Raw genomic sequence first — 27581 nt, forward strand, 5'->3', positions numbered from 1 at the left:
CACCATTAGCTCCAGAGGGTCGTAACGCAGTTCTCACCCTCGCCGTTCGTCCCGGAGCCGCGCCTCCGTCCTCCTCACAGAGCCGGAAGATAGAAGCCGGGTGAGTATTAAGAAGATAAGAAGACTTCAAAGGCGGCAAAAGACTTCAGATCTTCACTGAGGTAACAAAGAGGGGGGGGGGCACATTTAATTGGCGCAGTGAGTGTAATTGTATATATTTATATAAAAGCACTGTACTAACTGAGATTTTATTCCAGTGTCCGGTGGTGCTGGGTGTGTGCTGGCATACTCTCTCTCTGTCTCTCCAAAGGGCCTTATTGGGGGACTGTCTCCATTTAGATATATCCCTGAGTGTGTGGGGGTGTCGGTACGTGTGTTGCGGCATGTCTGAAGCGGAAGGCTCATCTAAGGAGGAGGTGGAGCAGATGATTGTGGTGTCTCCGTCGGCAACGCCGACACATGATTGGTTGGATATGTGGAATGTTTTAAATGCAAATGTGTCTTTATTACATAAGAGATTGGACAAAGCAGAGTCCAGGGATAAAACAGGGTGTCAATCCATGGCTTTGGCTGTATCACAGGGCCCTTCAGGGTCTTATAAACGTCCCCTGTCCCAAGTAGCAGACACTGATTCCGACACGGATTCAATTTCTGACTCCAGTGTCGACTACGACGATGCGAGGTTACACCCAAGGGTGGCCAAAAGTATTCATTATATGATTATTGCAATAAAAGATGTTTTGCATATCACAGATGACCCCTCTGCATGTTTAAGGAAAAGAAACCTGAGGTAACCTTTCCCCCATCTCTTGAGCTGAATGAGTTATTTGAAAAAGCTTGGGAAACTCCAGACAAGAAACTGCAGATTCCCAAGAGAATTCTTATGGCGTATCCTTTCCCTGTACAGGACAGGTTACGGTGGGAATCCTCGCCCAAGGTGGACAAGGCTTTAACGCGCTTGTCCAAAAAGGTGGCGCTACCGTCTACAGACACGGCGGCCCTCAAGGATCCTGCTGATCACAGACAGGAGACTGCCTTGAAATCAATTTATACACATACGGGTGCCTTGCTCAGACCGGCAATAGCTTCGGCTTGGGTTTGTAGCGCTGTAGCTGCTTGGGCAGATACCTTGCCAGCTGACATTGATACCCTAGATAGGGATACCATTTTATTGACCTTAGGTCACATTAAAGACGCAGTCTTATATATGAGAGACGCTCAGAGAGACGTTGGGTTTCTAGGTTCAAGAGCCAACGCCATGGCGATTTCTGCTAGGCAAGGCCTGTGGACCCGCCAATGGACGGGTGATGCCTACTGAAAGTGGCATATGGAAGTTTTGCCTTACAAGGGTGAGGTTTTATTTGGGGAAGGTCTCGCGGACCTGGTTTCCACAGCTACCGCGGGTAAATCTACTTTTTTACCTTATGTTCCCCCACAGCAAAAGAAAACACCACAATATCAGATGCAGTCCTTTCGGTCGCATAAGTCCAGAAGAGGTCGGGGCTCTTCCTTCCTCGCCAGAGGTAAGGGTAGATGGAAAAGAATGCCTGCTACGGCTAGTTCCTAGGAGCAGAAGTCCTCCCCGGCTTCTACTAAATACACCGCATGACGCTGGGGCTCCACTGAGGGAGTCCGCCCCGGTGGGGGCACGTCTTCGACTCTTCAGCCACGTCTGGGTTCAATCAGACGTGGATCCTTGGGCGATGGAAATTGTATCCCAAGGATACAAGCTGGAATTCGAAGAGGTGCTTTCGCGCCGATTTTTCAAATCGGCTTTACCGGGGTCTCCCCCAGAGAGGGAGATAGTTTTAGCTGCAATTCAAAAGCTGTATCAACAGCTTTTGTTTGTCAAGGTTCCCCTAGTTCAGCAGGGGAAGGGGTACTATTCAACCCTGTTTGTGGTTCTAAAACCGGATGGCTCAGTCAGGCCCATTCTAAATCTAAAATCCCTAAACCTGTACGTGAAAAAGTTCAAATTCAAGATGGAATCGCTTCGGGCGGTTATCTCCAGCCTGGAAGGGGGGGATTTTATGGTGTCACTAGACATAAAGGATGCATACCTTCATGTCCCCATATATCCTCCTCATCAGGCGTACCTGAGATTCGCTGTACAGGACTGTCATTACCAGTTTCAGACGTTGCCGTTTGGGCTTTCCACGGCCCTGAGGATTTTCACCAAGGTAATGGCGGAAATGATGGTGCTCTTGGCAGGGAGTCACAATTATCCCATACTTGGACGATCTCCTGATAAAAGCGAGATTGAGAGATCAGTTGCTGAAAAGCGTGTCGCTCTCCCTGAGAGTGCTGCAGCAACATGGCTGGATTCTAAATCTACCAAAGTCACAGTTGGTTCCAACTTCTCGGCTATCTTTCTTAGGCATGATTCTGGACACAGAAGAAAAGAGGGTTTTTCTCCCGCCCAGGAACTCCAGAACATGGTCAGAGACCTGTTAAGACCTAAAAGCGTGTCGGTCCATCAATGCACTCGTGTACTGGGAAAAATGGTGGCGACCTACGAGGCCATCCCCTTCGGTAGATTTCATACGAGGACATTTCAGTGGGACCTTCTGGACAAGTGGTCCGGGTCCCATCTTCAAATTCATCAGAAAATAAGCCTGTTCCCCAGGGTCAGGGTGTCTCTCCTGTGGTGGCTGCAGAGTGCTCACCTTCTAGAGGGTCGCAGGTTCGGCATTCAAGACTGGGTTCTGGTGACCACGGACGCGAGCCTCCGAGGATGGGGAGCAGTCACACAAGGAAGACATTTTCAGGGAACATGGTCAAGCCAGGAGGCTTGTCTACACATCAACATTCTGGAATTAAGGGCCATATACAACGGCCTACGACAAGCGGAGAATCTTCTTTGCGACCTACCGGTTCTGATTCAATCGGACAACGTCACAGCCGTTGCTCATGTAAACCGCCAAGGCGGGACAAGGAGCAGAGTGGCAATGGTGGAAGCCACAAGGATTCTGCGCTGGGCGGAAAATCACGTAAGCGCTCTGTCAGCAGTCTTCATTCCAGGAGTGGACAACTGGGAAGCAGACTTCCTCAGCAGAGACGATCTCCATCCAGGAGAGTGGGGACTTCATCAAGAAGTTTTTGCAGAGATAACAAGTCTTTGGGGACTTCCTCAAATAGACATGATGGCGTCACGCCTCAACAAGAAGCTTCGGAGGTGTTGTGCCAGGTCAAGGGACCCTCAGGCAGTAGCTGTAGACGCCCTGGTGACACCATGGGTGTTTCAGTCGGTCTATGTATTCCCTCCTCTTCCTCTCATCTCCAAAATATTGAGAATCATAAGAAGAAAAAGAGTGCAGACAATACTCGTTGTTCCAGGTTGGCCTCGAAGGGCCTGGCATTCAGATCTTCAGGAAATGCTCACAGAAGATCCATGGCCTCTTCCTCTCAGGGAGGACCTGTTGCAGCAGGGGCCCTGCGTGTTCCAAGACTTACCGCGGTTACGTTTGACGGCATGGCGGTTGAACACCGAATCCTAGCTGGGAAAGGTATTCCGGAGGATGTCATCCCTACTCTGATAAGGGCTAGGAAGGAGGTGACGGCGTAACATTATCACCGTATCTGGAGGAAGTATCTTTCTTGGTGTGAAGCCAAGAATGTTCCTACGGAAGATTTCCACCTGGGCCGTTTTCTCCACTTCCTACAGACAGGAGTGGATATGGGCCTGAAGTTAGGGCCGAAATCTGTACCTTAATGGAGCCTATCTATATTCTTTCAGAAGGAATTGGCTTCTCTCCCAGAAGTCCAGACTTTTGTAAAGGGAGTGCTGCACATCCAGCCTCCTTTTGTGCCCCCAGTGGGACCTTAACGTGGTGTTACAGTTCCTTAAGTCACACTGGTCTGAACCTCTTCAAACAGTTGAGTTGAAATTTCTCACTTGGAAAGTGGTCATGTTGTTGGCCTTGGCATCTGCGAGGCGGGTGTCCGAATTGGCGGCTTTGTCTCACAAAAGCCCCTACCTGATTATCCATGTGGATAGAGCAGAGTTGAGGACTCGTCCTCAATTTCTGCCTAAGGTGGTTTCATCGTTTCATATGAACCAACCTATTGTGGTGCCTGTGGCTACGGGGGACTTGGAGGATTCCAAGTCTCTTGATGTAGTCAGGGCCTTAAAAGTTTATGTAGCCAGGACGGCTCGAGTTAGGAAAACAGAGGCACTGTTTGTCCTGTATGCTGCCAACAAGATTGGCGCCCCTGCTTCTAAGCAGACTATTGCCCGCTGGATCAGTAACACGATTCAGCAGGCTCATTCTACGGCTGGATTGCCGGTACCTAATTCGGTAAAGGCCCATTCCACTAGGAAGGTGGGCTCTTCTTGGGCGGCTGCCCGAGGTGTCTCGGCATTGCAACTTTGCCGAGCGGCTACTTGGTCGGGTTCAAACACTTTTGCTAAATTCTACAAGTTTGATACCTTGGTTGAGGAGGACCTCATGTTTGCTCAATCGGTGCTGCAGAGTCATCCGCACTCTCCCGCCTGGTCTGGAGCTTTGGTATAATCCCCATGGTCCTTACGGAGTCCCCAGCATCCTCTAGGACGTAAGAGAAAATAAGATTTTAAACCTACCGGTAAATCTTTTTCTCCTAGTCCGTAGAGGATGCTGGGCGCCTGTCCCATTGCGGACTAAATTCTGCAAAACTTGTATATAGTTATTGCTTACATAAGGGTTATGTTACAGTTTTGATCAGTCTCGGGCTGATGCTGTTTTGTTTCATACTGTTCACTGGTTCGTTTGTTCCAAGTTGTACGGTGTGGATGGTGTGGGCTGGTGTGTATCTTGCCCTTAGATTAACAAAAATCCTTTCCTCGTTCTGTCCGTCTCCTCTGGGCACAGTTCTCTAACTGAGGTCTGGAGGAAGGGCATAGAGGGAGGAGCCAGTGCACACCCATTCTAAAGTCTTTAGAGTGCCCATGTCTCCTGCGGAACCCGTCTATACCCCATGGTCCTTACGGAGTCCCCAGCATCCTCTACAGACTAGGAGAAAAAGATTTACCGGTAGGTTTAAAATCTTATTTTTACAGGGAGGCTGCTGGCAACAGCCTCCCTGCATCGTGGGACTAAGGGGGGGGGGGGGGGGGGGGGTAGTGTCCGTCCTGCGGGGTCTGAGCCACTATCTCCGCTGACAGGACACTGAGCTCCTGAGGGTATAGAAAGTTCCCCGCCACAGGGGATCGCTCACCCCGGCAGCATGCCGCCACCCCCTTACAGAGCCAGAAGATCAGTGGCAAGTGAGTCACCGTCCCCCCTAGCAAGCGGGGAGCCAGTGTGAAAATGGCGGCAGCAGGGTATGGAGCGCAGTACTAACTGCGCTCCGGGGCTCAGTGGTACATAGTGCGGCGCTGTGAGGGACGCCCTGAGCCAGCGCCTACACCCTACACTGACCTCTAAAGCCTGTCAGGGTCCTGGGATCGCTGCCAGCATGAATCCTCAGGCCAGTATAATCTTCTGAAGAGCGGGAAGACAGCGCCATTAAGGGGGCAGAGCTTCTCCTCAGAGCGGACCCAGCAGCTTTCAGCATCATTTTCCTGCCTGCAGAAACGCAGTCAGTGAAGAGCAGTCCCTCCAGAGCAACTCGAGCTATCTCTTACGGTACCAGGGGGTTGTAGAAGGGGGGTGGGGAGAGGCTGTGTGCAGACTGTGTAACCTATTAAGGTGCACAGTCAGCGCTGGTTGGGGTATCCCTATACCTTGAAAGCTCTGTGTGTGGGTTCGCTCCATTCTCTGTGTCTCTCTTGCCATTCTTGGGGGTGAAACTCTGTCTATCCTCACCTGTGTGTGTGTGTGTGTGTGTGTGTGTGTGTGTGTGTGTGTGTGTGTGTGTGTGGAGTGTTTGGGGTCTCCTTTTAGCTATGTCCAGGGACTCTGTGTCATATACTGCAGAGGATATGTCCGCTCAGGATGATCTCATTCCATGTAATCAGGATTGCACTTTTTTTAGTGCAGATACCAGCAAGGGAGCCTGAATGGTTATCCTCTATCAAATCTATGATTTCTCAGATTTCTACGAGGGTTACACAAAATGAATCTGCAACTCAGGTTTTACAGACCTCTATGGCAGTTTGGTCTGGGTCTGTTACCTCAGGGCCCCCCTCTATAGGTTCCCACAAACGTGCTCTTGCCCAGATTATGCAAGATGACACGAATACCGATTCTGACACGGCAGACAGTGATGGGGATGAGCTCAAGGGGGCCGCATCTCTTGCTAAAGAGGTGCAGTTGATGATAGAGGCTATTAGGAATGTGTTGAATATTGCTGATACAATACCTGAGCAGGTTGAGGAGGCTTACTTCACTGAGAATAAGAAAGCCTCGCTAACCTTCCCTGCGTCCAAAGAATGAAATTATATTTTTGAGAAAGCATGGGAAAACCCGGAGAAAAAATTCCAGATCCCTAAAAGGGTTCTGGTAACTTTCCCATTCCCTGAGGAGGGTAGGAGAAAAATGGGAATACCCACCCATAGTGGACGCGTCTGTATCCAGACTCTCAAAAAAAGGTGGTTTTACCTGTTCCAGGATCTACCGCCTTAAAGGAGCCGGCTGATCGCAAGATTGATAATACGCTCAAATCCATATTCACAGCTTCAGGGGCGAATCTACGTCCCACTATTGCTTGTGCATGGATTTCCAAAGCTATAGTAAAGTGGTCAAGCACATTACTTGAGGATTTGGATACTATGGATAAAAGTGATGTTGAATTGTTTTTAAGTAACATTCAGAATTCTGCAGGATATATGGTGGAATCCATGAAAAACCTGGGTTCCATGGCTGCAGGGATATCTTCCATGTCTGTCTCAGCTCGTAGGGGACTCTGGCTGCGCCAGTGGTCTGCCGACGCGGAATCCAGGAGAGGTGTGGAGACCCTACACTACACAGGTCAGGCTCTCTTTGGGGAAGTGTTAGATGCGTGGATCTCCCTCAGCTGCACCTGCTACGAAGAAACCTTTTTCTTCAGCTGCGTCACAGTCCTTTCAGGTTGATAAAACAAGAAAGGCCAAACCGTCCAACATCTTCTTTAGAGGAGGTTGACCAAAATCCAAGAAACCTGCTGCTGCGGATTCCCAGGAACAGAAGCCTGCTTCAGGTACACCAAAGTCCTCAGCATGACGGTGGACCGCGCGGCCTGGAGATAGGGCCGGTGGGGGCGAGACTCAGACATTTCAGTCATGTCTGGGTGTCGTCCGGCCTGGATCCCTGGGTACAAGATATTGTGTCCCAGGGGTACCGGCTGGAATTTCAAGATCTCCCTCCTCACCGGTTCTTCAAATCGGGCTTGCCAGCTTTGCCGGCAGACAGGGCTATCCTACAGGGAGCCATCCAGAAATTGGGGGAGGCACAGGTTATTGTACCAGATCCTCCCCTGATGCAAAACAAGGGTTACTATTCGATCCTTTTCATGGTACCGAAACCGGATGGTTCGGTCAGGCCCATTCTGAACTTCAAATCACTAAACCTCATTCTGAGGGAGTTCAAGTTCAAGATGGAGTCTCTAAGGGCAGTGATAACAGGTCTGAAGGAGGGGGAATTCATGGTATCCCTGGATATCAGGAATGCGTACCTCCACATTCCGATTTGGCCGCCGCATCATGCTTATCTCCGATTAGCACTGTTGGACTGTCATTTTCAATTCCAGGCCCTGCCATTCAGCCTCTCCACAGCACCGAGTGTATTCACCAAGGTGATGGCGGAAATGATGGTTCTCCGCAGTCGGGGTGAACATGGTTCCATATCTGGACAATCTGCTGATAAAGGCATCATCCAAGGAGAAGCTGTTACAGTCCATTTGTCACGATCCGGGTATCTGGACGCCATTTCTTACCCATCAGATGCCTCCTAAGGCTGGCTCAGCGCTCCAGGACCGGATCCCATCTGTTATCCTGATGTGTACATTCCTGTATCCTCTCCTGTCACTCTGGGACGCTGTCACAGTAAAACGCCATATTACACCTGGCATGGCGTCTCCCGCGGCCTCCGCCGCCGTCCCTGAACTTCTGCATGCAGAGTGTCTGAGTGGCGATTACGTCAGCCGCGGCCTCCGCTGTGTCCGCGTGGTTGGATGTGCATCTGTCAGCCTGGCGCCTCCTGTCTCCGGTGGCCGGCGCCGCCATTACTGTTTTCATTACCACATGGATTACAAACCAAACTTCCCTCCAAGTGTCTGCATGGGCGCAGCCATCTTGGATTCTGTCAGCTGATCATTTCCACCAATCTGTTCTCAGTATTGATAATCTGCATAATTGCCTAGCCAATCCCTTCCTTGCTGCAGGTATAAATACACTGTGCCTGAGCAAGGAAGGCGTCAGTGCTTTGGTTGTCAAACCTAGTTCCTGTTTGTCTCTCTCCTGTGATTGTCTTCCAGGTTCCAGCTCCTGTCTCAAGACTTCCACCATAGAGACCCGCACCAGCATTCCACCTGCGGTGTAGCCTGACTCTCCAATCCATTGTGGATTCATCTGTTTCCAGCTACAACATTACCTGCTTCCAGCTCAGCTTCCAGCAGAGTACAGCTTCCCTTAAAGGGCCGGTGTCCTTTCTACACTTTACCACTCTCCACCGGTATTATTATTTCTCCGCTCTCAAGTTCTACATTTCAGTTCATATTTCATCGCTCCCAAGTTCATTTATTATTTAACTGGTTCCAGCCAGTATCCACTCCGTGCTAACAACAGTCTGGTTCCAGCCAGTATCCACAGCAGCTGTTTTATCTTCAGCAACCCAGCTTTTCCTGGAACACCAGCTGGCACAATCCTGGGTTATCTCCATTGCTACAGTCGGGCCTGGTAAGGACTTTCCATCTAGAAGATCATAAGAACTATCTCACACTACCAGTGCCCTGTGGCTCCTGCCATCCTGTAGTACCCAGGAACTGTATTTATTCTTTGCTGACTTTTACGTTTTCTTTTACTGCTGCTGTGTTGCGGAGTTGTCATAATAAACATCATTGACTTTTATCCAAGTTGTCGTGGTCACGCCTTCGGGCAGTTATTATTCATGTTACTTACATGTCCAGGGGTCTGATACAACCTCCCAGGTTCCGGTACATCTCAGCCCCTACAACTGAGGCTGCCTCCCGTCAGCTCAGGCCCTCAGTTGTGACAGTAAGCACTGACCTAATGAATCCAGCCGGAGACCAGGATCAAGCGGCCAGGCCGATGCAAGAACTGGCAGCCCGACTAGAACATCAGGAGGCTGCACAGGGCCACATCATCCGCTGTCTCCAGGATCTCTCTACTCGGCTGGATGGGATTCAGACAACTCTCCGTGGATCAGGCGCGTCTGGTGCGTCAACCACAGTGACTCCAGCTATAAACCCACCCACCTTACCCATTTCTGCTCCACGTCTTCATCTTCCAACGCCAGCAAAATTTGACGGATCTCCAAGATTCTGCAGGGGATTTCTCAACCAGTGTGAGATTCAGTTTGAGCTACAACCTGGCAATTTTCCCAGTGACCGTACAAAAATTGCCTACATTATTTCTCTTCTCAGTGGCTCAGCCCTTGATTGGGCATCACCGTTATGGGAGAGGTCCGACACCCTGCTATCTTCCTACACTGCCTTTGTGTCAACATTCAGGCGCATCTTCGACGAGCCAGGCCGGGTAACCTCAGCTTCATCCGAGATTCTCCGTTTACGCCAGGGGTCACGTACTGTAGGACAATATCTGATACAGTTCCAGATCCTGGCATCCGAACTGGCATGGAACGACGAGGCCCTGTATGCTGCATTCTGGCATGGCTTATCTGAGCGTATTAAAGATGAGTTAGCTACCAGAGACTTACCTTCTAAGTTAGATGAGCTAATCTCACTCTGCACGAAAGTGGATTTACGTTTCAGAGAGAGAGCAACTGAGCGTGGAAGATCATCTGCTCCAAAATCTTCTGCTCCTCCTCCTCGTCAACTGTCACCATCTAAAGATGAGCCCATGCAACTTGGCCGTTCCCGTTTAACTCCTGCTGAGCGCCGAAGACGTCTCTCCGAGTTTCTCTGTCTCTATTGTGCAGCTCCGTCTCACACCATTAATGCCTGTCCCAAACGTCCGGGAAACTCCAAATCCTAGCTCGCCAAGGAGAGGGCCGGCTAGGAGTAATGATCTCCTCTCCATCTCCTCAAGATTGTAATCTCCCAGTCTCGCTTCAAGTTGCTCAACGTTATCGGAACGTCATTGCCCTCCTTGATTCCGGAGCAGCTGGGAACTTTATTACCGAAGCCTATGTTAAACGGTGGTCCCTACCCACCGAGAGACTTCCTTCGTCCATTTCTTTAACTGCCGTGGATGGCAGCAAAATTTTTGATGCAGTTATTTCTTTAAGGACTCTACCAGTTCGTCTGAGAGTGGGAGTTCTTCATTCCGAACTTATTTCTTTTTTAGTGATTCCAAGAGCCACACATCCTGTGGTCCTGGGCCTTCCATGACTCCGTCTTCACAATCCTACAATTGATTGGACGACTACGCAAATCCTGGCATGGGGTTCCTCCTGTGCTGAGACATGTTTGTTTAAAGTATTGCCTGTCTGTTCTTCCTCCCCCAGGTCGTCTGATGTTCCACCTCCTCCATATCAAGATTTCACGGATGTGTTCAGTAAAGCTTCTGCTGATATCCTTCCTCCTCATAGAGAATGGGACTGTCCGATTGATCTCGTTCCAGGGAAGGTTCCACCTCGAGGCCGAACTTATCCGTTGTCTCTGCCTGAGACGCATTCTATGGAGGAATATATTAAAGAGAACCTAGCAAAGGGGTTCATTCGACCTTCTTCTTCTCCAGCCGGCGCAGGCTTCTTTTTTGTAAAAAAGAAAGATGGTGGTCTGCGGCCGTGCATCGACTACAGAGGTTTGAACGACATTACCATCAAGAACCGTTATCCTTTACCCCTGATTACTGAGCTCTTTGACAGAGTTAGCGGAGCTACCATCTTTACAAAGCTGGACTTGCGAGGTGCATACAATCTCATCCGGATCCGTGAGGGTGACGAGTGGAAGACCGCCTTTAACACCCGTGACGGACATTATGAGTACCTCGTCATGCCCTTCGGATTGAGCAATGCTCCAGCTGTCTTCCAGCATTTTGTCAATGAGATCTTCAGAGACATTCTATACCGTCATGTCGTGGTCTATCTAGACGATATCCTCATTTTTGCCAACGATTTAGAGGAACATCGTTTTTGGGTTAAAGAGGTTCTGTCCCGTCTCCGTGTCAATCATCTCTATTGCAAATTAGAAAAATGCGTCTTTGAAGTCAAGTCCATTCCGTTTCTAGGGTACATTGTGTCCGGTTCCGGACTAGAGATGGATCCTGAGAAACTACAAGCAATCCAAAATTGGCCGGTACCCTTAACCCTCAAAGGGGTCCAGAGGTTCTTAGGGTTCGCCAACTATTACCGAAAGTTTATACGAGACTTTTCCACCATTGTGGCGCCTATTACTGCTTTCACTAAGAAGGGTGCTAACCCGTCCAAGTGGTCTGAAGAAGCCATGCAAGCATTTCATCTTTTAAAACAAAGGTTCATCTCTGCGCCTGTTCTGAAACAGCCTGACATCGACTCTCCTTTCATCTTAGAGGTGGATGCCTCCTCCGTTGGAGTAGGAGCGGTGTTATCTCAGAGGGCTAAAGATGGCCATTTACACCCTTGCAGTTTCTTCTCCCGGAAGTTCTCCCCAGCTGAGCGCAACTATGCCATTGGCGACCAGGAGTTGCTAGCCATCAAGCTCGCTCTAGAAGAGTGGAGGTATCTGTTGGAGGGAGCTTCTCATTCAATCACCATACTTACAGACCACAAGAACCTTTTATACCTGAAGGGCGCACAATGTCTCAACCCTCGTCAGGCCAGATGGGCACTTTTCTTTTCCAGGTTCGACTTTAAACTCCAGTTCTGTCCGGGCTCTCAGAATCGCAAGGCCGATGCCCTTTCCCGCTCATGGGAGCAAGAAAATGAGTCAGAGTCTTCAGACAAGCATCCTATTATAAATCCGTTGGCATTCTCCACGGTAGGGATGGACTCTACGCCCCCATCAGGGAAAAGTTTTGTGAAGCCGATGCTAAGGAAGAAGCTCATGCATTGGGCCCATGCTTCCCGTTTTGCCGGACATACAGGTATCCAAAAAACCCTGGAGTTTATCTCTAGGTCCTATTGGTGGCCAACTCTGAAAAAGGACGTCTTGGAGTTTATTGCATCTTGCCCAAAGTGTGCCCAACATAAAGTATCCCGCCAGTCGCCTGCGGGGCAACTGGTTCCACTATCCGTTCCCCGTCGACCATGGACCCACTTGTCGATGGATTTCATTACAGACTTACCCATGTGCAACAAGTTCAATACCATCTGGGTGGTAGTTGACCGGTTCACCAAGATGGCACACTTCATTCCTCTCACCGGTCTTCCGTCAGCTTCCAAGTTGGCTCAAGTATTCATACAAGAGATCTTCCGACTCCACGGTCTTCCTGAAGAAATTATCTCAGATCGAGGAGTTCAATTCACAGCCAAATTCTGGCGAAGTTTATGTCAAGTCCTCCAAGTCAAGCTAAAGTTTTCCACGGCTTACCATCCTCAGACCAATGGTCAAACCGAGAGGGTGAATCAGGACTTGGAGGCCTTCCTCCGCATCTATGTGTCCTCCTCTCAAGATGACTGGGTTCAATTACTTCCCTGGGCCGAGTTCTGTCATAACAACCAGAATCATTCTTCATCTGCTTCAACACCATTCTTCACTAACTTTGGATTCCACCCTAAAGTCCCTGAGTTCCAACCGCTTCCAGCAACTTCTGTTCCCGCAGTGGATATCACCTTGCATCAGTTTGCCAATATCTGGAAGAGCGTACGATCAGCTCTGCTCAAGGCATCGTTCAGGTACAAGAAGTTTGCGGATAAGAAGCGTCGAGCAGTTCCTGCTCTCAAGGTGGGTGATCGGGTATGGTTATCCACGAAGAATTTGAGGTTAAGAGTTCCCAGTATGAAGTTTGCACCTCGCTATATCGGTCCTTTCAAGATTGAACAAGTCATCAATCCTGTTGCTTACAGACTCCAGTTGCCTCCCTTCTTAAAAATACCCAGGACATTCCATGTTTCCCTGTTGAAACCGCTGATCTTGAATCGGTTTCATTCCTCACTTCCTCCAACTCCGAAAGTCCAAACTCAACGAGGCGTTGAGTATGAAGTGGCCAAGATCCTGGACTCACGTCACCGTTACGGTCAACTACAATATCTTATTGACTGGAAGGGTTATGGTCCTGAGGAACGTTCATGGACCAATGCTTCTGATGTCCATGCTCCTGCCTTGGTCCGGAGATTCCATTCCAAGTTTCCTCAAAAGCCAAAGAAGTGTCCTGGGGCCACTCCTAAAGGGGGGGGTGCTGTCACGATCCGGGTATCTGGACGCCATTTCTTACCCATCAGATGCCTCCTAAGGCTGGCTCAGCGCTCCAGTACCGGATCCCATCTGTTATCCTGATGTGTACATTCCTGTATCCTCTCCTGTCACTCTGGGACGCTGTCACAGTAAAACGCCATATTACACCTGGCATGGCGTCTCCCGCGGCCTCCGCCGCCGTCCCTGAACTTCTGCATGCAGAGTGTCTGAGTGGCGATTACGTCAGCCGCGGCCTCCGCTGTGTCCGCGTGGTTGGATGTGCATCTGTCAGCCTGGCGCCTCCTGTCTCCGGTGGCCGGCGCCGCCATTACTGTTTTCATTACCACATGGATTACAAACCAAACTTCCCTCCAAGTGTCTGCATGGGCGCAGCCATCTTGGATTCTGTCAGCTGATCATTTCCACCAATCTGTTCTCAGTATTGATAATCTGCATAATTGCCTAGCCAATCCCTTCCTTGCTGCAGGTATAAATACACTGTGCCTGAGCAAGGAAGGCGTCAGTGCTTTGGTTGTCAAACCTAGTTCCTGTTTGTCTCTCTCCTGTGATTGTCTTCCAGGTTCCAGCTCCTGTCTCAAGACTTCCACCATAGAGACCCGCACCAGCATTCCACCTGCGGTGTAGCCTGACTCTCCAATCCATTGTGGATTCATCTGTTTCCAGCTACAACATTACCTGCTTCCAGCTCAGCTTCCAGCAGAGTACAGCTTCCCTTAAAGGGCCGGTGTCCTTTCTACACTTTACCACTCTCCACCGGTATTATTATTTCTCCGCTCTCAAGTTCTACATTTCAGTTCATATTTCATCGCTCCCAAGTTCATTTATTATTTAACTGGTTCCAGCCAGTATCCACTCCGTGCTAACAACAGTCTGGTTCCAGCCAGTATCCACAGCAGCTGTTTTATCTTCAGCAACCCAGCTTTTCCTGGAACACCAGCTGGCACAATCCTGGGTTATCTCCATTGCTACAGTCGGGCCTGGTAAGGACTTTCCATCTAGAAGATCATAAGAACTATCTCACACTACCAGTGCCCTGTGGCTCCTGCCATCCTGTAGTACCCAGGAACTGTATTTATTCTTTGCTGACTTTTACGTTTTCTTTTACTGCTGCTGTGTTGCGGAGTTGTCATAATAAACATCATTGACTTTTATCCAAGTTGTCGTGGTCACGCCTTCGGGCAGTTATTATTCATGTTACTTACATGTCCAGGGGTCTGATACAACCTCCCAGGTTCCGGTACATCTCAGCCCCTACAACTGAGGCTGCCTCCCGTCAGCTCAGGCCCTCAGTTGTGACACCATTGCTCTCATGACCCAGTTTTTCAGGGAACATGGTTGGATCCTGGTAATGATCCTCGACACGGAAGTGCAGAGGGTGTTTCTTCCAAAGCAAAAAGCGTTGGTGATACAAACAATGGTCCAGGATGTCCTGAAGCCAGCCCGGGTGTCGGTTCATCAGTGCATTCGCCTTCTGAAGAAGATGGTGGCCTCTTACGAGGCTCTGCAGTACGGGAGATTTCATGCTCGGTCCTTCCAACTGGATCTCCTGGACAAATGGTTGGGATCTCATCTACACATGCACCAGAGAATACGTCTGTCGCCGAAGGCCAGGATCTCACTCCTCTGGTGGCTGCAATTACCTCACCTTCTGGAAGGCTGTAGGTTCGGGATTCAGGACTGGATCCTTCTAACCACGGATGCAAGTCTCCGGGGCTGGGGCGCAGTAACGCAAGGGGAAACCTTTCAAGGAAGCCGGCCTGCCGATAAACATTCTGGAACTAAGAGCCATCTACAACGGTCTCCTCCAAGCGGCCCATCTTCTGAGAAATCGGGCCATTCAAGTGCAGTCGAACAATGTAACGACAGTGGCTTACATAAACTGACAGGGCGGAACGAAGAGCAGAGCTGCAATCTTCATTCCGAGAGTAGACAACTAGGAAGCGGACGTCCTCAACAGACACGACCTCCATCCAGGAGAGTGGGCTCTCCATCCGGAGGTGTTCAAGGAGGTAACAGATCTTTGGTGTTTCCTCCACTTCCACTCATTCCAAGAGTTCTAAAACTCATAAGGAGAACAAGAGTTCTGGCAATCCTCATTGTTCCGGACTGACCAAGAAGGGCTTGGTATGCGGATCTTCTGGATCTACTGCTAGAAGAGCCGAGGCCTCGTCCTCTTCGGGAGGCCCTGCTGCAGCAGGGGCCATTCGCTTATCAAGACTTACCATGGCTATGTTTGAAGGCATGGAGGTTGAACGCCATATACTAGCTCGGAAGGGCATTCCGAACAAAGTCATTCCTACCCTGATACAGGCTAGGAAAGGAGTAACGTCTAAACACTATCATCGCATTTGGAAAAAGTATGTATCTTGGTGTGAATCCAAGAAATTTCCTACGGTGGAGTTTCAACTGGGACGTTTTCTCCTCTTCCTGCAAGTAGGTGTGGATATGGGCCTGAGATTAGGATCCGTGAAGGTTCAGATTTTGGCCCTATCCATTTTCTTCCAGAAACAGTTGGCTGCCCTCCTTGAGGTTCAGACTTTTTTTGAAAGGAGTTCTGCACATCCAGCCTCCCTTTGTGCCACCTAAGGCGCCCTGGGATCTTAACATGGTTTTGCAATTTCTTCCAGTCGGACTGGTTTGAGCCTCTACAGGAGGTTGAGGTCAAGTTTCTCGCGTGGAAGGCTGTCACTTTGTTGCCCTTGGCTTCTGCTAGACGTGTGTCGTAGTTGGGGGCTTTGTCTTGTAAAAGCCCATACTTGATCTTCCATGAAGATAGAGCTGAGCTCCGGACACGTCCGCAGTTCCTTCCGAACGTTGTGTTGGCATTTCATATCAACCAACCTATTGTGGTGTCAGTTGCTACTGACTCCTCAATTTCATCAAAGTTGAAAGGACTCTGAAAATCTATGTGAAGAGGACTGCTCGTCACAGAAAATCGGACTCTCTGTTTCTCCTGTATGATCCCAAGAAATTTGGGTGTCCTGCTTCTAAGCAGACAATCTCTTGCTGGATCTGATTCACTATCCAGCATGCGTATTTTACGGCAAGATTGCCGTGTCCTACGTCTGTTAAGGCCCACTCTACTCGTAAGGTGGGTTCTTCCTTGGCGGCTGTTCGGGGCGTCTCGACTTTACAGCTTTGTCGAGTGGCTACTTGGTCGGGGTCAAACACGTTTGCAAAGTTCTACAAGTTCGATACTTTGACCTCTGTGGACCTGAAGTTTGGTCAATCAGTTCTGCAGGAGCCTCCGCGCTCTCCCTCCCGTTCCGGGAGCTTTGGTACATCGCCACGGTACTAATGTGGACCCCAGCATCCTCTAGGACGTAAGAGAAAATAGGATTTTAATTACCTACCAGTAAATCCTTTTCTCGTAGTCCGTAGAGGATGTTGGGCGCCCAACCAGCGCTTCGTGATCCTGCAGTGGTTACTTAGTTCAGTACTGCTTAGTTCTTGTTAAGTACTGTTTCGTTACTTGGTAAGTAATATTATTCAGCCGTTGCTGATGTTTCAAGCTAGTTAGCTTGGTTTGCCTTGTGTGTGAGCTGGTGTGAATCTCGCCACTATCTGTGTAAAATCCTTCTCTCGAAGATGTCCATCTCCTCGGGCACAGTTTCTAGACTGAGTCTGGTAGGAGGAGCTTAGAGGGAGGAGCCAGCCCACACTCTCAAACTCTTAAAGTGCCAATGGCTCCTAGTGGACCCGTCTATACCCCATGGTACTAATGTGGACCCCAGCATCCTCTACGGACTACGAGAAAAGGATTTACTGGTAGGTAATTAAAATCCGATTTTTTTTCTTCCCTATCTACAGAGACTTGCCTCATACCCTCCAGCTGTACCTTTTTGGCAGGTACAGTATCTTTTCATACCCTCCAACTGTGCCTTTTTGGCAGGTATATTACCTTTTTTTATGGTCTGTACCGATTTTTGGCTCTCCAAACCTCTATTGAAAGTATAGAAAAATGGGCGTGGCCACACCTTTTACCCGTAGCCATGCCCCCTTTTCGAATTTGTACCGATTTTTATCTGTAAAATGTTGGAGGGTATGTCTTTTTTTTTTTTAATGATCTGTACCGATTTCTGTCTCTCCAAACTTCCATTGAAAGTATAGGATAAGGGGTGTGACCACGCCCCTTTATCTGTGTCCACACCCCCTTTTTAATTTGAACCAATTTTTATGTGTAAATTGTTGGAGGGTATGTTGCTGCAGATGCAGTGGGCCTATTTTGGGGTGTGGGCCTGTAGCTGCAGCTCCATCAGCCCCATTGTTAATCCTGCTTTGGGAACACACAGCAGCCAAAGGGCAGAGCCTCCCATTGGATGTAACCTGTGTGGGAGGGTATTTCTCGACCAATCAGCTGTGGATTGGGTGTGATAGACCTGGCACTAACCCAATGAGAGCTCCTAGCCACGCCCAGCGTTATACATAGAGGCACAGAGTCGCAGATCTGGGCTATTATATAGGAGATGGAAATGGGAGATAGCAGAGGAAGAGACCTAGTGGTATTCATGTTCCACTCTACCATTGCAGTATTGCTGCCTAGCTAGCAGCTCTTGTATAATGCATACCTGTTGTATATTGTAGTGCCCTTACTTTCAGTCAATGAGAAATGAATGCAGAACACATATTTTGAAATCCTTTCAGCCTTATTTCAAAATGATCTGTGAGCAATTTAGTTACTTCTGGGATAAACTTTCACATATCTGGTCTTTTAGGCATGAGTACATACAACCAGATCACAGTGGAAAGCTGGATGCAGATGGCGTCATTCAGAACCTGATTTGGGGCCTTATTCAGACCTGATCGCAGCAGCAGAATTTTTATCTAATGGGCAAAACCATGGGGGTAATTCAGATCTGATCGGCGCACAGCGCGCGATCATATCTGAACTGCACATGCGTATGCACCACTATGCGCCGGCGTGTCGCACAACAGTGACAGGAATTGGCGCCTAGTGACGGGATGGTGCAAAAAATCCAGTCACGGGCGTTCACAAGGTGATTGACAGGAAGAGGCCGTTTGTGGGTGGAAACTGACAATTTTCCAAGAGTGTCCGGAAAAACGCAGACGGGCTCAGGCGTTTTGAGGGAGGGTGTCTGACGTCAGCTCCAGCCCCGATCAGCAGGATTACATCGCAGTGGCTGAAAGTCCTGGGCTGCTCTGAGACTGCATAAACTGATTTTTGTGCAGCTCTGCTAATGAAGGGATCGCACACTTGCACAGCAATTTCCCCTCACCTTGTAGGCGGCGACTATCTGATCGCAGGGCATCAAAAAACGCAGCCCAGCGATCAGATCTGAATTACCCCCTACAGTATGTGCACTGCAGGTGGGGCAGATATACCATGAGCAGAGAGAGTTAGATTTGGGTGGGGTGTGTTCAAACTGAAAACTAACTTGCAGTGTAAAAATAAAGCAGCCAGTATTTACCCTGCACAGAAACAAAATAACCCACCCAAATCTAACATGTTATATCTGCCCCCCTGCAGTGCACATGGGGGGTGATTCCGAGTTGTTCGCTCGCTAGCTGCTTTTAGCAGCATTGCACACGCTAAGCCGCCGCCTACTGGGAGTGTATCTTAGCATAGCAGAATTGCGAACGAAAGCTTCGCTAATTTTCTTGTAACGATTACCCCGCAGTTTCTGAGTAGCTCCAGACTTACTCAGCCATTGCGACCAGCTCAGTCCTTTTCGTTCCTGGTTTGACGTCACAAACACACCCAGCGTTCGCCCAGCCACTCCCCCGTTTATCCAGCCACTCCCGCGTTTTGGAACTCGAACGCCTGCGTTTTTCCGCACACTCCCATACAACGTCCAGTTTCCGCCCAGAAACACCCACTTCCTGTCAATCACACTACGATCACCACAGCGATGATAAAGCTTTGTTATGCCGTGAGTAAAATACCTAACTTTTGTGTAAAATAACTAAGCGCATGCGCTCTGCGAACATTGCGGATAATCGCAGTATAGCGAAAAACGGCAACGAGCGAACAACTCGGAATCACCCCCATGGTTTTGCACATTAGAGAGAGATTTTGTTGCTGTGATCAGGTCTGAATTAGGCCCTTGGTTTTCCATACAGTTTTCAGGTGATTTTTGTCATTTAGCATTAGGCGACACACTATACAAGGATGGCGGCGTGGTTAGAAACATCCAAATGACCTAACCAAATTTGCACATGTGCATTCGGCATTAGCCAGGGTTAGTGCAAAGATCTCAAAACTTCTGGCAACACTGTTATTAGAGATCCCTGAATGGTTAAACTTTTGAGTGTTTCTTTCCTGGAGTAAGACAATATTGGTCATTTCCAATGTTACAAATATCCATAAATGAACATGGGTGTCATTGTGACTTTGCACAAATCCTTTTACCTTTATCCGTTTGCATGCTGAAGCCCTGTGAAGTGTGCGCACACGCAGCAGCCGCACTGCACGTGCGCACGCTGTGAGATGCGAAAGCATCTCACTTGTGGAAACGCCACAATCAGGCGATTGACAGGCAGAGGCAATCGCGTGGAGGGAGGGGGGCCATGGCGGCGTAAAAGGGGCGTTCGCGTGGCATTGGGGGGCGCGTTCCGGACATCGCAGGCATGTCCGGACTGTTTGCGGGGCGGGTTGCGGCGGTAGCGTGACATCAAACACATCCACTGCGACCCAAAACATGACGGGTAGCCGCCTGCCTTTGCTGCGTAGGCAGAGTGCTGCCCTAAACATGCCAAAGCATTGCCACCGTGCGATGCTTTCGCATGTTAGCGGAGGAGGGGCGGAACCCGGCATGCGGGCTGGACTTGCCCGGTGCTGGGCATCCCCCAGCATGTCAGTGTAATGATCGTAGATATACGATCCATGCTAAATTAGTCCCAAAGTACTTTATATCTCAGTGCTGTCACTATCTCCTAGTATATTGATAGACTGCATTATTCTGAGTGGCACAATGTGTGGTTTCCTGTACACAGGCAGCAGGTGCACTATTCTACAGTTTTCTTCTTTTATTTCTAGATCTATCATATCTGTTCCATTATTGGTCTTTGTTATGTTAAAGCTAGTGCTAACTATGTAAAAATTATTGAGTCTGCCATACTTTGCTGCACGCGTTGTTGATATGTAAGTCTTCCCTGGGGAAGTGTACTGGATATTAGCGTGTCTTTAGAATTGCTGTGCATCATACATGAAGCACTCTGCCACTATGTCCAACCTGTGTGATTCAGTGGCCGCTATCGGCGGATAGTGTGGGGTTGCTGCTGGAATGGTGCTTTGTGTGGGCAGCTGCATCACGATCACGCTGAACAGAGGTAGATAGGGATGTTTTCTTGTTCTGAGCTGAATACAAATTCTCGCCCCCTCCTCCATTCAGCCATTACTGCCAGATTTCTTGCATACTGATGATGCTCCGTTCTCAGTGCAACATTCTCTGCTAGGAGGAATCGCCAGCAGCCCCATTTCATTCACTTTATTGGAGGTAAAAGTTTTACAGTGATTGTGTATCTTCAGCCTCAGCCAGTTCTCCTTTCCACACTGCTGATGTACATGTCATATTGTCATAGCTAATGTCAGCCTTTGTCTGTCTGTGGTGCTCATCTATGGAAGTAGATCAATCACTGCCTGGCTTTATCGGAGAGATTGCATCTTCCAACATTAGTGCTAATTCATCTGTGTAATAGAGGAGCATCTTCAATGGGTGATACGTGTTAAAATGAAATGTCAGTATATTCTCTTCCCTGCTTGGATTGTCTGTGCCCCTCTGGCATTACAGATGGCATCACCAATAGCCTTGTCATGTATATTTTCTGTTGGCTGCTCGGAGACTTCATAATAACTGTGATTGTAGGAAGAAGAGATCTGAGTATCTCACTCATCTGCATAGTGTCAGGGTAGAAGCTGGTTTATGGAGAGGTGCAACTATAAATGGTTGTACTGTGTAAGTAATCAGAAGTACAGTATAGGCTATAACCTTTATGTGCTTGTTGCTTCTAAATATAAGCTGTAGATAGAAACGAAATAAAGAAAGAGAATGTTCACAAACTTGATGGGTGTTGGGCTAAAGGGTGAGGAATAAAGATCTTATACGTTACAGATATTGTACAGTTTGTTGTTTAACTAATGACACTTCTATTGGATAATTTATTGTTAATGATGTGACTGATAATAATCGTTTTTGATTTATAGAGATGACCACAGACATCCCAGGATCAGTGACTTTGCCAGGGGCTGCTATGGCAGCTGGGCAGGTGAGGATGACTGGTCCAATGTCAGCACGAGGAGGAAAAAGGCGGTCAGGGTGAGTTGATTTCGGGCTTGGGTCTCTAGTAAACCTCAAAGTTGTCACTGCGCCATATTATAATTCCTGTGGTTATGTGCATATCCTTTCACTCATTACTGGGTGAAAGTTTCTTCTTAGATCTGAGGGAAGGTGCTACCACTGAATGAATGAATTACCGGCGGCCAAGATGCCGGCCGTCCGTATACCGACAGCGGCATCCCGGCCACCAGTATGCCGGCAGCGGGGTGAGAGCTAGAAAGCCCCATGCGGGCTCACTAGTCTGCAGGCATAGGTTATATCCTCCCTTTATAGTTGCCTCTCAGTACCTCCCATACCTCCCAACCTTACAATATGACCCATTCCAGGAGGGACAAGATGCTACCTACCTGGACTTCCCTCTTAATTGATGATTGTAATCACCTGTGTTGAAATACCTTTCTTATCAATTAAATAGTTTAACACAGGTGACGCCAATCACATATAAAGAAGAAAAGTTCAGGAACAGAGCATTTTGACCCTCCTGGAATGGGTCATATTGTAAGGTATGCACCCCCCCCCCCCCCCCTCCTTCCCCCTGTCTTATCAGGGCCCCCCAAAGGCTTAGTCCGGCCCTACATATATATTAAGTATAATGCACACTGTTACTGTAGTTTCCTGATATGACTACTTCTGTGTATTCTTTATTACATTTTTTCTTTATGATATGCAGTTGCAATAACCCAGTTATCACTTCGGCTTTCCCCTACTTATTCTCAATTCTCCTTCTTCTATCAATAACTTTCTTTGATCGAGCTTCCACCTTGCCCAGGTTCAGTGAGGGCAGTTGAGATTTTTTTGCCATCCGATTATGTTACTGATATTTTATCTTGTTTAACCAAATTTTTTTTCTTCGATATTATACCTTCATAGATTACCCTGCAATCAGTGAGTAACCAACATTGTTATCATGTGTATTTTTGTGAAGTGTTTCTTTGGTAGGTAGCTAGCTATATCATTCTTATTTTCCCCCAAACTATACCACAGTTGTAAACATGAGACTACAATAGAAAAATAATACAGCAGGCCATCAGAGCCAAAACCAACAATACCCAAAAAGACCCAACCTTAAAAACCTCCACCCCCGCATACCAGCCCAACCTTGGCACACCTTACCTGAAGCCCCCAAAATTAAACACCCTTCCCCCATTAACTAACCCAGTTAGTTACCTAAACAAAGTAAGTATAAATATCCTTACCCGGTTGAGGAGCAGGCTTAGAGGATGCTCCCCTAGGCATCTAGACAGGATAAATGCACAACGCCAGGGGAAGGCCCTTCAAGAACAGTCACAAACAACTATTATTTCACAGTCGAGACTTCCACAGTAATAAACTTGCATCGTGGCCTACTGGATAGGTGCAAGGATAATAATATTCTGTTATTCAATAAGGCAGCATACTATCCACACATAGATAAAGTAAACAGTTATAGAAGGAGTAAAAGCCAAAATTGTATATAAAAATGTGTAACAACCTCCGGCAGATCTGTAAAAAGGAATACGGTCACCAGAAGCAACTGAATCAAGACAGAATAAACAGTATATCAGGAAGAAAGAATAGTACATAGGCATACACATAGCATGCAGTTCAAAAATAGTTACATAAAGGATAGTCCAGCTGAGAAATGTATAAAGTAGTCATTGGTATTGTCCAGGGCACGGGCAGCCGGCAGCCTCCGATCCAGCCACGCAGCTGTCTCCCTGGGAGTCGTAAAAAACTTGGTCTCTCCATCGTGGACAACCCGAAGCCTGGAGAGAAATAAAATAGCATACGGCAAGCCAAGCTCTCTAAGGCGTCATTTAATTGTGAGAAATTGGGCCTGTCCTTCTAGACCTCAACAGCAAAATCTGGGAACACGGATATCTGCTATCCATTCCACTGCAGGGGACCTTTCGTGCGTGCAAGCCGCAGGATCACATCCCGATCAGAATAATAGAGAAACTTTGCAATAAAGGTACGTAGGGGCACACCTGAAATCAATGCTCGAGTAGGCACCTGGTGGGCCCTTTCCACTGCGAAGTGCGAAGAGAGTCTCCAAATAAAAGGTGTCTGTAAGCCATTTTTCCCAGAAATTTCTCCTGGCAGACGCCTTCCTCCTTTTCTGGCAGACCCACAAAACGGACATTATTTCCATATCCGACAATTTGCCATGGACAGCGGCCATCTGAGTATCAAGCATGTCTACACACGTACCCAGAGGACTCCTTTTATCTTCCACTGTAGAATTGTGGGTTTCCACTTCCCCCACATGTTCATGGACTTGCTGAAGATCGTGATGTATAATGGACAAATCGGATTGCACCTTTCCGATCTTGTCTGCAAGGCGATTTTCACAGGCAGCTACAGCATCAAGGACCCGTTGAATAGCAGCATCAGAGGTGTCAGCTGGAGCCACAGTGTTTTCCCCATGCTGTGTTACAGGGATAATATATAGACAAAGAAGCAGTCTCAGAAAGTGGAGAAAATACTCAGGAGACAAGGAGAATTGCTGTCTGAATATGTAATACTAGCAGGGAGCCAGACAGCAGGCTAGACCCCAGTGGTGGTACACAGCTTCTTTAATTCTACACCCTGCAGCCTCTGGAAGCACAAGGCAGCAGGAACTGTGGAGAAAGAAAGATGGCCGCTGGAGCTCAATGCGGTCAGAGCAGAGTGCAGCGTCTCCTGCAGATCTTCCTCCCTCCAGGCTCAGAGCGCACAAGCCAGAGAAGCACCACAGGGCAGCCCCGGAGGCACCACAGCATGCAGCAAGGCAGAGGCCACACCTCAGCAGGCATTAGCACTTTATTCCCGTAACTATTGCATTGTCCTCCATCAGCTCTCTTTCTTTCTGGGTTTACTGGTTCTATCACCTGCATAATTTGCCATGACTATTGGTTGATAGTATTAAAGACAGTTACAGTTATTAGGACGATTTCTCACTCTCTATCTATCTCTGTTTGATGACCTAACAGCCCCACTCCTTGTTTGATCACCATTAGATTACTTAATATCTGTGATCATTATTGTGCATGTTAGATAGTATACACCATAGTTACCGACATTCTGGCTGCTCTCTGCGGGAGAGAGCAGCCAGGTCGGCTCAGAGGGCGGGCAGGGGAGGCTGTGAGAAGAGGAGGGGGTGGGCCGGGGGCAGGATGGAGGCGGAGCAAGGGCGGGGCCACGATGACGACTCCTTTAAGCCATGCCCCCGCTCTGTAATGCCGCGATCACCGGCATTACACTGCAGGGGGCGTGGCTATGATGACGCAATTCAGCAAGAATCGCGTCATCGACTGCCTGGACCGCCCACTTTACACACTAAGTGGGCGGACGGACAGGGGGGACCCCGTGAATCGTCACCCGATTTTCGGGAGCCTCACGGCCATTCCGGGAGAGTAGGCAAGTATGGTATACACAAAGGTTTGTGCCTTGAAAAAATAAGCTCAGTGGGATGCACATGCCTTCTTTTACTTGTGATGTGCTTAATAAAAAAGAAATTGTAAAGCACAACGGAATTTGCTGCGCTATATAAAAACTGTTAATAAATAAATAAATAAATAAGTATACAAATATGGTATACAGGTTGAGTATCCCTTATCCAAAATGCTTGGGACCAGAGGTATTTTGGATATCGGATTTTTCCGTATTTTGGAATAATTAGATACCATAATGAGATCTTATGATGATGGGACCTAAATGTAAGCACAGAATGCATTTATGTTACATATACACCCTAAACACACAGCCTGAAGGTAATTTTAGCCAATATTTTTTATAACTTTGTGCATTAAACAAAGTGTGTGTACATTCACAGAGTTCATTTATGTTTCATATACACCTTATATACACAGCCTGAAGGTCATTTAATACAATATTATTAATAACTTTGTGTATTAAACAAAGTTTGTGTACATTGAGCCATCAAAAAACAAAGGTTTCACTATCTCACTCTCACTCAAAAAAGTCCGTATTTCGGAATATTCCGTATTTCGGAATATTTGGATATGGGATACTCAACCTGTACCTGTACTGAGGAAAGCTAGTTGAACATTCTTCTGGACAGTCTTCTAAGTATGTAAAAACATTTTGTTATGAGTCACAAAGCATTACATACGCCTGGCACCTGAAAATCGACTCAAACAATATTAGCTACATTAGCTACAATACACTCCATTAGATACACTGTCTAGTAGAGTGTATCCAACTAATTTATGTATACAGGGCTACTATAAAAGATATAGACACTTTCAACATTTTATATAAACCAAAGTATTATTGATATAGTCAAAATATTTACATGGAGTATTATGCCTGTAAATTTCTATAAGTTACAAATGTTCTATGTGTGAGCCTTTTGTCAATGCGATAATCCAATTCGTCTGTTGTGGAATCTGTAATTCTAAACTTGCACTGCATATGTACATCTCACAGACAGGAGCCACTTGTTCCTCTGATACAGATGGCTTCCCAAAACTTTTCTCTTTGCATGAACAACCAGTGTTCATAAATTTCCCATACCGCTTTTTAAAATGCCTACAACAGTATCAGAGTTTGTTTTCACTAATTCTAGCACACAAAAAGTCTGCTCTACCAGCGTAGCAGCCGTACTTAGAACATTTGTAACTCAGGGGCAGATGTATTAACCTGGAGAATGCATAAGGAAGTGATAAACCAGTGATAAGTGCAAGGTGATAAACGCACCAGCCAATCAGCTCCAATATGTACATTTACAGGAGCTGATTGGCTGGTGCGTTTATCGCCTTGCACTTGTCAGTGGTTTATCACTTCCTTATGATGTCTCCAGGCTTAATACATCTGCCCCAGTGTCATAGAAACTAAAGGTGCCCACACATGGTGCGGTTATCGCTTGATCTTTTTAGTTCAAATAGCATAGCGTCTAGTTCACATTGCACTGTGTTTAGTTTCCTTTGCGATGCGCTCTCCCGTGTAGTCAATATCGCAAGGCAAAATAGTATTTGCAGGCAGGTATTTCTGAACTACATTGCATACATTACATATTGTAATGTAGTCAAATTCAGGTGTAGTTCAAATTGCATGTAGTTCAAATCGCATACCACTAAAGTACAAATTGCATAGCACAAATAGTGTAGCTCAAATCACACCTAGCACAGATAGCAACGTGTTTGGACACCATTACAGACATATACTGCATACTTGTAAATATTTTGACTATATCACAACTTTGTCACGTGTTGTGTCCTGGCTTGGTGGATATATAAGGTGTGCGATAGGCCGTCTGCACGCATATCACTTGTTGTTGTCTTGGGTAAAAGGGGAGTTGCAATAAGGGATGATTATCGGCTTTCTGGCCAACGGTGGCAGTATTTCTGAAACAGCGCAGTTTGTGAACTGTTTGTGTGCTGCTGTGGTGAAGGTGTATCATGACTGGACAAATGGCACCATTGCGAATAACCACGTTCCATTGATGTGAGAGGTGAACGTCGGCTCCTCCGCTACGTACCCTCCAGCAGCTGTTGGATGCACAGATACCTGTGACAACCTACCAGCACCTTATTAAGTCACTCCCAGCCTGTCTAGCCGCTGTCCGTGCTGAACAAGGCGGTTACTCTGGATATTAGCTGATGGTCATAATTATGTGACTCGACCGTGTATATATGTAATAGATATATGACTCTTGGGTGTGCAGTCGCACTCTGGTCAACCACCCAAGGTGTGCGTTTATTGGAGCGTGACCGCACACCCAAGAGTGGTATATCTATCTTATAAAATGGTCCCTGTTGTGACAAAATAGTTCTATGTGGAGATAATGTAGGGTGACACAGATGTTTACTGATTCTGAAGTGGCTGCTTGAATAGATCATTATTGTACAAGTCATGTGTGATGAGGTCTGATGTGATATCATTTGAGTTATGTGGTAACTTTGACATTTTGGGAAATGTTTCTGTCAG

At 47.7% G+C, this 27581-nt stretch overlaps 1 protein-coding gene across 5 annotated transcripts in view; it reads left to right on the plus strand.

Annotated features, from left to right (window-relative positions):
• ARNT2 (aryl hydrocarbon receptor nuclear translocator 2) overlaps nt 1-27581 on the plus strand; it is a 256680-nt gene that overhangs the window by 19438 nt on the left and 209661 nt on the right. For 4 of the 5 annotated variants that reach the window (XM_063925807.1, XM_063925809.1, XM_063925805.1 and 1 more), the window contains one exon: nt 21539-21650. In XM_063925807.1, coding sequence (XP_063781877.1) covers nt 21539-21650 — 112 coding nt within the window. Of the gene's footprint in view, nt 1-20724; nt 20832-21538; nt 21651-27581 lie in introns of those variants that run through there. The other variant, XM_063925808.1, reaches the window with a different exon arrangement.

Source organism: Pseudophryne corroboree, chromosome 6, assembly GCF_028390025.1.
Source record: "Pseudophryne corroboree isolate aPseCor3 chromosome 6, aPseCor3.hap2, whole genome shotgun sequence".
NCBI lineage: Eukaryota > Metazoa > Chordata > Amphibia > Anura > Myobatrachidae > Pseudophryne > Pseudophryne corroboree.